At 34.7% G+C, this 13,239-nt stretch overlaps 1 protein-coding gene across 1 annotated transcript in view; it reads left to right on the forward strand.

Moving 5' to 3' along the window:
- Window positions 1-324: 324 nt before the first annotated feature.
- Window positions 325-13,239, forward strand: part of LOC135086547 (epidermal growth factor receptor-like) — a 122,083-nt gene continuing 109,168 nt past the window's right edge. The window contains exon 1 of the mRNA XM_063981285.1: window positions 325-503. Coding sequence (XP_063837355.1) covers window positions 437-503 — 67 coding nt within the window. The 5' untranslated portion in view covers window positions 325-436. The remainder of the gene's footprint in view (window positions 504-13,239) is intronic.

Below are 13,239 nucleotides of genomic sequence, written 5' to 3' on the forward strand. Positions count from 1 at the left end.
TAATAGAAAAAAACAATTTTCCTGCAACAGAGGTAAGAAAAGTTAGTTATAGGAAAAGAAGACCAAAATTATTTATTCTAAAATATCATCAATATACGTGTATTGAAAAGATCATAATTTTAGAGATAGTTTTGTCGATAATATTATTCATTTAACCATTAAAATTTGTTACCATAATTCAATAAATAAACGAAGTGTCATTCAACAAATCAATAAAACCTAATTAACCGAATGTGCGTCTCTGCAGCGCCCGCATAATCTTTGGCGGCGCGGCATCGCTGCGTGCGTGCGCGCAGCGCTTCGGCGACTAAAGGCTGCGCGAGCGTGCGGGTCGGACGCGTTCCGTAGCGCCTACATCGTGCCAAATGTGGTTTCTCTCAAACTGTGACGCTATCTAGCATGCTACCCCCTGTGTTTGTGTGACTGTGCAAAAACTATGTGGAAGCTGTGCCTATTGATTGTCCTGGCCGCGTTGGCCACCAATGCGGAGCTCCAGGAAAGAGGTAAGAAACCTTTAAATCCTAAAATTATTGTTGAACCGAAATTCAGTCACGAAACATTCCCGTTTCACGGTGAAAGAAAACACGATTCGAAAGTCTTGTTTATATTTGCGACGATGCTTTTACACGTGAATGTAAATTGTCTAGTACTTTGTTTGGCTGCTAAAAGAGCAATTTCTTAACACGCTCGCATTGAGGTCGTAGAAGTTCAATCGTTACGTTTGAATGTATGAGAATAATTAAGACGAATGGAGGCTTGCGGAGTGCGGCAAGTGGCATGCGGTCTGCCTAACCGCGAGAATAGTCGTATGAATGACCCTTATCATATTATTGTAATTAAGGATACATTTCAATCAACAGCTGCAATTATACTTGAGAAGCTTGGTTATTTATTATAGTCGAAGCTTAGGTTTAGTTGAAACTTTTAAAAAAAGATTCAATATTGCGCGAAGACATTTCACGCAGTTTTCTACCTATGTGGCGCTTTGTGAGACTGTGAGAGTGAGCCATTATGTTTATTAACAAAGCAAGTGCACTTTTATGTGATCCGTTGTTGTTATTGTTTATATTTTACTGAACCAATATTATATTAGGTACTTCTGTTTTAAAATAAAAATGTTTGTTGATAGGTCATTAATAACCATGATGATGATTGTAAAAAAAGCATTTACAGCTAACTTTTAGTAACAAAAGGCTACTTTGACCAAACAAGTGGTTTTGTTCAATTCAAGAGCTCTACGAGTTTCCTTCACACGTTAGAGATGCCCTTTTGGACTATTGTTGTGTTTGAATTTAAATTGTTTGTAAATGACTCAGTGTTTTTGCCTTTGTATTTGTATATTATTGTCTTTATCATACGCTGCATTTATATTATCTACCTAAGTATTATGTCTATTATATCTTATGGGAGAGTCATACGATAATAACTAGATAAAAGATAAGTTTAATACATAAAGTAAGTTTTGCATAGATGCATCCTACCTACTATGATTATCTAACCAATTAAATACCGCCTTAATTAGTAATGATATTGAAACGTCATACAAGTACAACACAAATAGGTTCAGTTGGTCATGAAACTGATATTTTTTACATCATACCACTTCTGGTGAACACACGCCTTACATTCCATTGATAAACAAACTTAACAAACTAATCATGATACTCAGTAAAACATAATATCTACCTATTTAAAAAGAATTGGTGACAAAATCTACACATTTAATTTTTGCCGAAAATTATATCATGTAGAAAAGTACTTTTAGGTCCTTCAATACTTATTATCACAATAATACTTAAATAATAATATTATTGTATGACACAATATTCACACCTCAGATGCACTAACTAAATTAACTTAAAAATAATCTCATAAGAATTCTTTTAAATGCAATGACCGTGATGTGTTTTTGTCTGAAATAGATGACTCTACTGTCAACATACTTATACTGTGGCCAAGCCTTGTACAGTACTGATGCAATAAATTTTAATTAGAAGCTGAAACACATCTAATAATCAAATTATACAGTACTAGCAGTGCCCGCGACTTCGTACGCGTGAAAATCATTATTGCTCTGCATCTATTACTCGTAGCGTGATGGTATTATAGCCTTCCTCGATAAATGGGCTATCTAACACTGAAATAATTTTTCAAATCGGACCGGTAGCTCCTGAGATTAGCGCGTTCCAGTAAACAAACAAACAAACAAACTCTTCAGCTTTATTATTAGTATAGATTATAGAAGCGGAGTAATACAACGCGTCATTATTGGACCTAAGACGCAACAAAATCGCTAAGTTAGTATATCTAACGCACACATAATAGGTTACACGTGAACTTTTTTTCGGTCTGTTGGTTTTAATTTATTTATTTTAGGATTTCAAAATTTTAATCGTTAATCTTTTTAAATCTAATCTTATCAAATTGCTTTAAAAACTTATATGAATTATGTTAAATCCATTACTTTACGAGTAAATAGAGAAATAGTACAATCTTTTATAATGGTTTTGCTTGTACAATACTGTTTAAAGATTTAATTAGATGTTCATTTTCAAACGTAGAGCGATGCGTTCTCGTGATAGATTATACATTTTGAAATCAATTGCTATAACGACAAATTGTTTTAATCAGCATAAATAACATTTTAAACTGAAACTTTAGGAATGAATAAGAACCAATGTCCTAATCTAAACAAAAGCTTATTTCTATTTATTTTTAATGTAGTACTATGAGTAGGTATATGGAAATCAATTATTTTATGTTAAAAATCTGCAATAACAATTATGATATAAAGGTTACAGTGCACATTGTTTTATTATTATATGTTTTAATTGGATAAGATAATGTTCATGCAACTTAGTGCATATTAGATGCCGTCTAGGAACAACAAAAGATAATTTTATAAGTTAACTAGCTGACCCGGCGAACTTTGTTCCGCCTTAATGGCAATAAAAGGGCAGACTTTTTTTTTTAATTTCGAACGGGATAAAAAGTATCCTATGTCCTTCTCCTGGCTCTAAACTACCTCCCTGACAATTTTCAGCTAAATCGGTTCAGCCGTTCTTGAGTTATAAGTGGTGTAACTAACACGACTTTCTTTTATATATATAGATAAGCTATTATTTAAAGGATTTTTTCTTGCGGTCATTCTTAATATAGAACAAGCGTCAAGCATGGAATATTTACAAGGAGTAAGAATTGTACGAACTTCAATGTTATCATGTGGTATTCAGTGATGTCATAGTTTATTGTTTTAAAACTGTACTTTGTGTAAATGTTTGGTGAGCACACAACTTGGCGTACAAACCTCACAATAACAAGTCTGTGTACTTTTAACTCCCAAATATCTCGAATGAGGAAAACCCCAGTCCTCGATATTGCCTGTCAGAATCGTCCTACCATATTTTTGGATTTTCTTCCATTTTTATACAGTTAACAGCACATTAGCATATAAATATTTCTTGCAGAATCGCACCTATTCCAACTACATAAAGTATCAGTTTTTTCAAGTGTATCTAGCTTGACGTGATTCCCATGAAATAGCAGTTTTCCTGCACTTATCTTGATGCGATTGGCACCATTTCTTTTAATGGTTAGATAAGAAATATATCGATAACTTAAACCACTTCACACTATCTCATATCAATGCATTTACTTATCGGCAGCCGTTCATAAAAAACCCGCTGAGATCTTTTTTATGTATCAACTGATATACATACATATTATTATGATAAAGGGAAACATCAGATATGTAAGACTTCTTTTAAAACCTCAAGAACATACAACATTAATATTTGTTATCACCTCAAAGTACCTTTATTTTCAAACCACCATTGAGATAAAAGCTTAATTTCACAATTCTCTGTGAAAACTTAAACTACAGACAATAGTCAATATTTGTTGTAACTGAGTTAACCCTGGTTTGCACCATCTCACAAGATCACACATCAAAAGTCTATCAAATTCCATACGAAAACATCGGTTAAAGTTATAGTCATGTTAATGCAACTCAGCCTTAAAGTTTGATATCCTTAACCTAAACAATGCGGACAAGCTTCATCTTCCTCATATGTTATGGCTAGAATTTTAGATTATTGTCGCTTCAGTCCCATGGAGAAAATTCCATGACATTCCCTTGAAACTGCCATAACTAGTGAGTAAAAGCCGGCGGCATCTTGTTGGAGCTAGGCTAATTGCAGCCACCGGAAGAGAAAACTAGGAAAAACTTGTACACCAAACTGGTTTGGAACGACTCTGCCTGCACAGCCTAAGAACAATTTTAAACCTGACTAATATTGCTTTAAGTGACGGTCAGTAACTGATGTTTATGTTATTAAAGTAAATATGTATGCTTGGTTTAATAAGTTAACTAACACTAATTACGGTTGAAATATGTTGAAATACTGTTCTGAAGAAAATTAAGTCTTTACTTTAAAAATATTTTTTTTGAGGAATCTTTGAAATATAATTCTTTTTTATGTACAAAACTAGCTTTCCGCCCGCGGCTTCGCCCGCGTGGAATTTTGTCTGTCACAGAAAAACTTTATCGCGCGCGTCCCTGTTTCAAAAACCGGGATAAAAACTATCCTATGTTCTTTCCCGGGACTCAAACTATCTCTATGCCAAATTTCATCAAAATCGGTTGCGAGGTTTAAGCGGGAAAGCGTAACAGACAGACAGACAGACAGACAGACAGACAGACAGACAGACAGACAGACAGAGTTACTTTCGCATTTATAATATTAGTTGGGATTATCTTTTTATTTTTTATACAGAACAACAAATCATAATTTGAGTTTTATTTAGAGTCTCAGAATATTGCTTTGTCAATAAATTGTCGAAAGATTTTTCATAACTAAAAAGTAGGTGTCACATGCGCAGATATTTAATTACCTTTAGACAACATCCTGTTATCAATTGTAGGAACTATAAATAAATAGTTTTCTTAAAGGTCGGCAATGCCAATGTTCTTCCACAATATCGAGCACTGGAAACTTCCACCAGGACTAACATTTTCCACGTAGTTTGCATCAATGACCTAGCTTTATTAAGGTGCTTTAGATATTGATAGAATACATGATAGATACCTACTTGAAATGATGATGTGATTTATTGATTCGATTGCTTATGTGCCGCGGTCGTGGCGGTCGAATTCGTATTCAATTGAAGTAATCAAAACTGATGCAATGAAGTTGAAATGCTAATGGGATAAACATTATTTTCATGTGCGTCAAAAACATTCTACAATAATTATAAACGTCGTAACTTTTTGTTTCTTGTTTTTTTTAAAATAATTAATATAATAAGTAATTTGTTAAAATAAGATGACAGGAGTTATAGGAAAGTCACTGCAAGGACGGGCGCCATGGTTGCATTTCATATTTAGGTTATTAAACAAGTTTGTTTTTTTTTTCTTTACCGGTTTATCAAATAAACATTACTTCGAAAAATAACTGGCCTTTTATTCATCCACGATGGATTAACACAAAAAATATTTATAACGATGTTTAAAAAAATAGTCCAACCAATTTTTCATTGCCACTTGGTAAAATTAAGATAGAAAATACTATCAAATCTTTTCAATTATGAATACGACATTCAGCTTTTAAAATTGATCTTTAAGATGACTTATTTTGTACCCCTTTTTAGCAGCAATGGTCTTCATCTCAAATAAGTCTACGGCTTCATTAAAAACTATAACACGTTCAACTGCCCTTTTGATAACAAAAGTAATGCATCCATGCACCATATGTGTATCGGTAAAAACCCGTACCTATCTTCCTGCTTGTCAATGCAGCGGATGCTTATAAGGGTTGAAAAAAGTGCATTGAAGGACGCCCCCTGGCGAAGGGACGTGTGCAAGTGTGCAGGTTTTTTACCCCCAGATTCGACGGATACAGAATTTGTCTGTGTATATCGGGTACTCTTAAAAAGCGCATCCGTTTTGATGTATCCGGTCGTTTTTGGATATGATGTATGATGCAAGTACTGCTGCCGATGGAACTGGCGTGAAACTCTACCGTTGTTTCACATAGAAAAATTTTAGAACCTTACAAGTTCAACTCATTCAAAATTGAAAGAGTTATGTTCTTTATGCACTTAAGAGGTTAAGGCTGAGTTTTATCAACTTAACTTCAATTCAAAATTGATGACACATTTTCTCTGTAGGTACTGGTGAGAGTAGTAAAGGTCTCTCTTTATCTAAAGAGCTGTTCGTTGTCAGTCAAAGGCTTCTTCTACTGCTCAGCTGTTCCCGCCACCTCTCTTAGCCTCCCATCACATCCAAGCAATAAAAACTGCTCGGCATAAAGTTGTTTTTGCAGTTGGTATTCGCATCAGCGATTTACCAGCACTGCCACCTAACGTCTTAATTACTCGCACCCGTTACCCGAAATTGAGTCTTGACACAAATAGATAGGGCACTGTTTGGTATTCGACCTGCTTGTACAATGCCCAATGAATCTATAGGAGTGCTGATGATTTCATAAGGCAGCAGTAGTAACGGCTCTTATCAAAGTACGGATTATGTCATCCTACTATGGGAATTTAGTTGTACGCTGCAGAAATCAAGGAAAATAATTATAACTAGCTTACAATTTGTATCATTTATAGTGACGCATGATGAATTAATAAAATGTAGGTATTTATTTTAATACATTCATAGTCTATTTTCAGCATTACGTAGTAATGTGTTTTAAGACCGCAGAACTAGTTTTTTATTTTTCTCTATTTCTAATGGAATATAATGAAGGTAAAAAATGGAGAAATACGACACAATTTTGTGGAAAATACCAAATACATTCCTTCCGTGAAAGCAGTTACTTTATCAGCTGGTGACATACAATACCTACTGATTTCACTGTACATTTCAATATCGTTTGAATTTGTGTCAATACTTATTTGTTTAGTTATCAGATACTACAAGTTAGCTTACCGCTAACCTAAGCGCTAATAGCACAAAATAAATTCCTAAATGTAGAGTATACCAGTATATCTAATACATAATGTTTTGTTATTAAGAATAATTTCAAATACTTTTATGTGTAGCCCGCCTTTATGAATAAATAGTTAACATTTTGACGTTAGAATTTAACTTGTAAAATTGTAATGTCTACCTAAGTACCTTTTGTATACCGTACGTTAAATATCTTTATTTATAAATGTAGACAGTTTGAAGTCGTGGATTACAATCCGGCTGTTCGATGCTAATCTATTTGTGACCATATTGTTATAGTAATAAGAGCAACAGTATGCACATTATCCGCTGTTACTACTCCGGTCCGAAAGTTAATGTTGTTGACAAAATACTTCATTGTTCCAACGATAACTTCGTCCATTGTGCCTACTTTTATTTTGGTAGTTGCATAGATTGTCTGTTCTTTTGATTTCTAATGTACGTCCTGCCAGACTAGGTAGCATTTGTGACAGTTTTGATTTCGAAATCTCTTCGCTTTTTCAGCGTTACTTTGCTTTACAAGCTTTATTCGATCAAGAAGTAGAAGTTTCATGTACCTATTATTGCTTAGCGAAGTGGCTTCATTGCGAATGTCAGTGTGCCTAAAAAATATAACATACATTTTCAATAGCTTAATATCTATGACGGATTAAAATCCGTAAACCTTGTGGTTACAGGATTAAATGCTTGTGGGCCAAATGTTAGTGTGATTAGCAACAATTATAACCGGAGCGATAAAACATTATCGGTTGTCACATTTTAAGCTTTTTTTTGGTTTGTGGCTAATTTTGGGGGAAAATATGACTTATAGGTAGTTTAAATAAATTACCGATAATAGTATCTTCACTTCAGTTATGTTGTCTCTAAAATTGTCTAAAACATGTACTTAGCACGTTGCTAAGCGTAAGCTTCTCTAATCCGTTTCATTCTCGTTTGTATTAGTCAAAAATATCTTATAATAAATTGATTCATACTTATTTTACCACTCGACCGAACCCGCGTACGCGAGTTTTAATAATAATAAGTACATTGTTCGTTCAGTTACATCAAGCAAGGTCTTTAACTAATAGATATGTATCTACTCGTACATTGGACACGATCGCCTTTGAAGTGACACGAAGAAGCTTTGTTTTACTCCACTGAAGGTGGGTGGGTTCTGTTGTTCCAGTTTTACAGTAATAGGAAAAGTAGTTTAAGTTATCATAACTGTCAGAAATGTAGAGTTATCATCATCATATAATTCCAGCCACAGGACAAATACTTTCAGATATTGTGCTGTATACAACTATTTAATTGGGTTGTTTAAAATTATAAGGCATTCTTCTTACCTAATTCTTTTACTCAATGCAATACTTTAAAGCATGTACTCCAATAAATATGTAGTATCAGTTTTTAAGCTTTTGTACGAAGTTTCATCTGAATCGAATGATTAAGGAATTAGACCTTACAATTTAAAAAAAATAGTTTACTCCAAACAATGACAATTAGGCTGACTTGCACCATCTTACTTTAACTTTAACAAACGTCAAAAATCTGTCAAACTCCATACAAAAAGCACCCATTACGGTTATAGTTACGGTTAAAGTTGGTGGTGCAACCCAGCCTTACAGTTGTTTATTTAACCATCTGTTGGTCAACTCTAGTTCAAGATTCGCAAGAGACTTTGACTGTGTGACTGGCCTAAGCCTTGTCGTGTAGGTTACACGAAGTATCGCCGACTCTTGGCCGTTTTCCCATACAGATACAATCTGTTTGGTCGTCCGTCAATTGCCACAAACAATGGGACCTGGTGCAGGCCGAGCCAAGGGCATAAACGGGTTTCGCTTACTAGGAAAAGTATTACATCAAAAACAACTGATAGTGGCAGCTCAAATGTTAGTAAACATAAACTTGACACCGTGTGAGTGGATGCCTCATCAGCATCAGCTATAAGGCGTCCAAAACCTACAGGTAACTTATTCAGTAAGTAGTATTCAATAAGTTCTTGACGAGTGTCAAATCCATCGGATCATAAGTCACCCTGGAGTTGGATATCATCTTATTTTGATTTTTGTCAAAAAGTCTCCATGAGCTTTTCCTTAGAACCTATTTCGAACATTTCTACCTCACAAATTAACCTAACTCTTATTTGATTCTAAATGGGATATTACAAATATACGACTTTTCCTTAGTTTATTTGTATCAGACCGTGTTTACTACAGTAAACAAATGAATTAATCGTACCGTATTGCGGTTCCCATGGTCGGACCAATTAAACCATTAAGTATGTTCGCGCAATGGCAACTTTGCACCTACCTCATGGTAAAATGACATTTATTTCGTCACCTAATCGTCAAAAGACTATATTATTGTTTTCATAACACATAATAAAGTTTACTCATGTTGTTGACGTAAGCAGTAATAAATTAATCCACATATTAACTATCCAGATTGACTAGATCAGTTAAACCTTAAATACTCATCCTCATAACACCAAAATTGCCCCCAGTGAAATTTGAACCCGCAACTGTAACGGTTTTTTAGGACAATAATTTGCGAACCACCAAAGAAGATTAAGAGGCTGGATGGACCATCTTATTAACTATAACAAACATCAAAATTCTGTCAAACTCCATGCAAAAAAACAGCTGTATTGTTAAAGTTACGGTTAGTCAGGTGGTGTACCTCAGCCTAGTTCAGAACAGCTTCTTTATTTCACAATCACGAACATTGTTTATTCTAGTGCGTCAGTATCATAAACTGATGTGTCACCAATTTGCTTTTGCTGCGCTATCATTGTATGTTTATGCTAACTATCACCCACACTCACTTCTTATTTCATTTTAGAGAGGTAGGCAAACCTAACTAATACTTGTAATTTTTAACAGAGTTTGATGAAATCACAACTATATTGAGACTATATAACCATAATTAAAAAGATGATACACATTGCTCTAACAGCATGTAAGTCATGTACCTAACAAAACAATTAACCAGATGACCGCCAAAATCTTAAGTACATACAACAGTTGTACTTAAGATTTTGGCGGTCATGCTACACTTGAATTTTGCAAAGGCCCGTTAGCTATGACGTATTCTTTCTCTATGGTAAAGTCCAGTGCTAGAAAAGTGTTATCTTCCTTAATATAGACAACAATAATCCCAATAGACAACAATACTTACTTAAAAATGTGATGAATCCACTTGATTCCATTATCATACAATTAGGAATGTTTACACAAGGCAAACTTTATGCAGTGACCGCTTTATTTTTGTCGAAACAAAAATTAACGATTTCAATTTGAGCCTAATGAATTTATTATTCTTTAGTACCTCATTTGCAATTCAAATTTTAACGCTTTAAGTACATAAGTTTTTCTATGTAATCAGTGTGATGTCTGTTCTTGATGAACTTTTTGAAATATAAAAGAGTTTTGGTTTACTTGCAATATCAAATTGGCCAATTAAAGGATATCCCTTAACTTGCTCCTGTCGAAGATACTAAACCTGATGATAATGATCATAATGCGTAGCGTTTATAACCTTCAGGCAAATCCTTTCTCAATCAGTTGCTCAAGAAGTTCAGGAATCAAATCCAGCAGGAGAAAGTAGACACGTCTGATGATGAGTATCTCCCATCCAATCCTGCATCTCTGATTAACTTCACACTAGATGGATTTCATCTTTACTATTAGCTCCTCCTGTTTTCTCATGATTAACTTCGTTATAGGTCTCATGTCATTTTCACTTTCACCAGGATGGACTTAGCCTTCACTGGTTAGATTAATAGCACTAAACTGATCCTAGCTACATACAAGACTATTCCCACCTTTCGTTCCCAGCGCTGTAACTCCTGTGTAGCCAGGATCAACAGCTTGACCGCCAATGAAAACCAATTAAGGTCGTTTTTTTCTCTTGATCCTAGCTGCGTAACAGTTGCAGTGGGAATGAGAGGTGGGAATAGACCCGCATATCACCTGCATTAATTAATGCTAAACGCATCACATCAAATTCCTTCCATATTACTGTTGACCGTAAATTGGCCTGGTGGGACGTGGCATAGTTTCCACACTGCTCTTGCTATTGCTAATTTAATGAATAGTAGTAATTAATGCATTAATTACTGTAATTGAATATCATATTAGACATGGGGTTTGCTATTGCCTAAGTTATCACTGTAAAGATGATGTTGAACGATGTTAAACCCAACTTTTATTAAAAGTCTACCACAGACTCGCATTAAAGGTAGGTACTCATCATAACTCGTATGGTGGTAAAACATTTAAAATATCAGCCGTTGTTAACGAACAACAAGTATGAAATATAATATTCCACCGGAAACGACACAAATAAAAACGAGGATATATTCTAATGTGAGTGAGGTACGAATTTGAACCAGTACCTTTACAAATTGTTGATTTACATTATCCCCATTTGGAATAGATAAGAACTTGTTACAAAACGCAGCAATCGTTATAACGGCGAGCTGTTAGAATTAGCATAAGAATGATACTAAGTTTGATGATTCCAATCATATAACATTGGTAGATGTTACGAAATCATTCTGTTGATAATTGAAACATGAGTCATACCTACAGGAGCAATTACAACAAAATAAAACAATGACGAGTGAGTGATATCATTAGATTCATAGATCTCAATGATTAGTTGATTCAACTCACGCGCATGTATGGAATTGGGAACTAGGAGACAAAGTCGAAGGCATCCGAAGATGGCCGAAGGTTCCCGAATGCGCGGGAGGAGGGAGCTCGGCAGGCCGTGACGTAGCCAGCGGAGCGTTTCATCTCCTGAGGCTCGATACCACCTCATGCCATTTCTTCCCTTACATAATGTTCAAACAATTACTCTAACATGTTATTTGTAACCGCTGCGACATATCATCTGCGCTGAATGCACATAATTCACACATCGTAATAACAGGACTGGATTCTGTGTGTGTGTCTAATAGGCGAGCTTATGACTGCATTTTATTTGAAGTATTGAAAAGAAATGAAGATGCGGAAAAGATTCTCAGCGTTGATTTAGTAAAAAAATAAACCAACGTTTTGATTTAGTACTTTTTAAATTTTTGATCTAATCTCAAAAATCGAACTCATTATTCTGAAAAAGTAATATTCTCGTGTTATTTGACACTAGTCATAGGTGCCAGGAAGTATTATGTGTCAGTCAATGGTACCGCTTATTAGAATCAAATACTAGAAAGTGTTGACATGCATAGAACATAGATACTGATTAAAGAATTTTAGCATAACTTAAAATTTAAAGTGATCACTCAAAATAGCAGCAACTTTAACAATTGATACTAATAAAAAAATAAGTCGGTGCCTAGCGTGTCGCAAACGGGGTTAATGGTTTAAGAACAAAACGGCTAAGTACAAATTTAACTGAACTGAGGGTTCCGCAGAAGATTCAATATTTACTAAGTTTAATTTGCAGTAGTGAAAACTGTGCTTACTACGTAATGTTTGGAACTACTCGTACAGTAAAGTACGTAGTTCTTAAGTTTCGACGTCAACTTGTAGTTGCAAAATTTTTTTGTCTTAATTTGCAAAAAACTAATGTCTTCTCTTTTCCCTTACTATCGCCCGTTTCCCATATTCAATCCTTGTCCAAATCCGGATTTCAACAGTCAAATTTAATTCAGTTTTAGATTAAAATGTCCACAATATTTAATGCGTCTACACTTTAATATTGTTTAAATAGTCTTATAAACAATAAAACAATGTAAAAACATCGAAACCGCAGATATTTTGGTAAAAAACATTATTGACGTTTGACAGTTGACGGACGGATTTGGATTAGGATTGAATATAGAAACCCAGCATTAATATGTGACAACTGGAGATACGAAAAGGAGTTTCACAAATATTTAATGTAGGTAGTTAGATAAAATGTGCAAATGATATTAAAATTTTGCCGATTCATCATGATGAACCGTCATGTTAGTAGGAGTCGATTCTACATTCGTCACCCAAGAGAGCGTTGTTATATCAATCAAGCTTAAAAATACTTACGATTAAATAAAATGGCTAATGGTTTTTATATCACTGAATGAACCATGAAACTGGCAACTCCATGGCAGTACGCGCCCATGACCAACATTCAGCCCGCCTATAGAATGTTGATGATGATTGCAATGCTGACGCCAGCTGGAAAATATATAATACTTTGTGCAGTAATACCTACGTTTGCGACCCGCCTACCAATAACACTGGTGTCACGTAAGAAGCCTGTGGTTAGATGGTAGTAACTAACTACGCTCGACTGCATATCATCTATTAATG

Source organism: Ostrinia nubilalis, chromosome Z (genome assembly GCF_963855985.1).
Source record: "Ostrinia nubilalis chromosome Z, ilOstNubi1.1, whole genome shotgun sequence".
In the NCBI taxonomy this organism is placed as follows: Eukaryota; Metazoa; Arthropoda; class Insecta; order Lepidoptera; family Crambidae; genus Ostrinia; species Ostrinia nubilalis.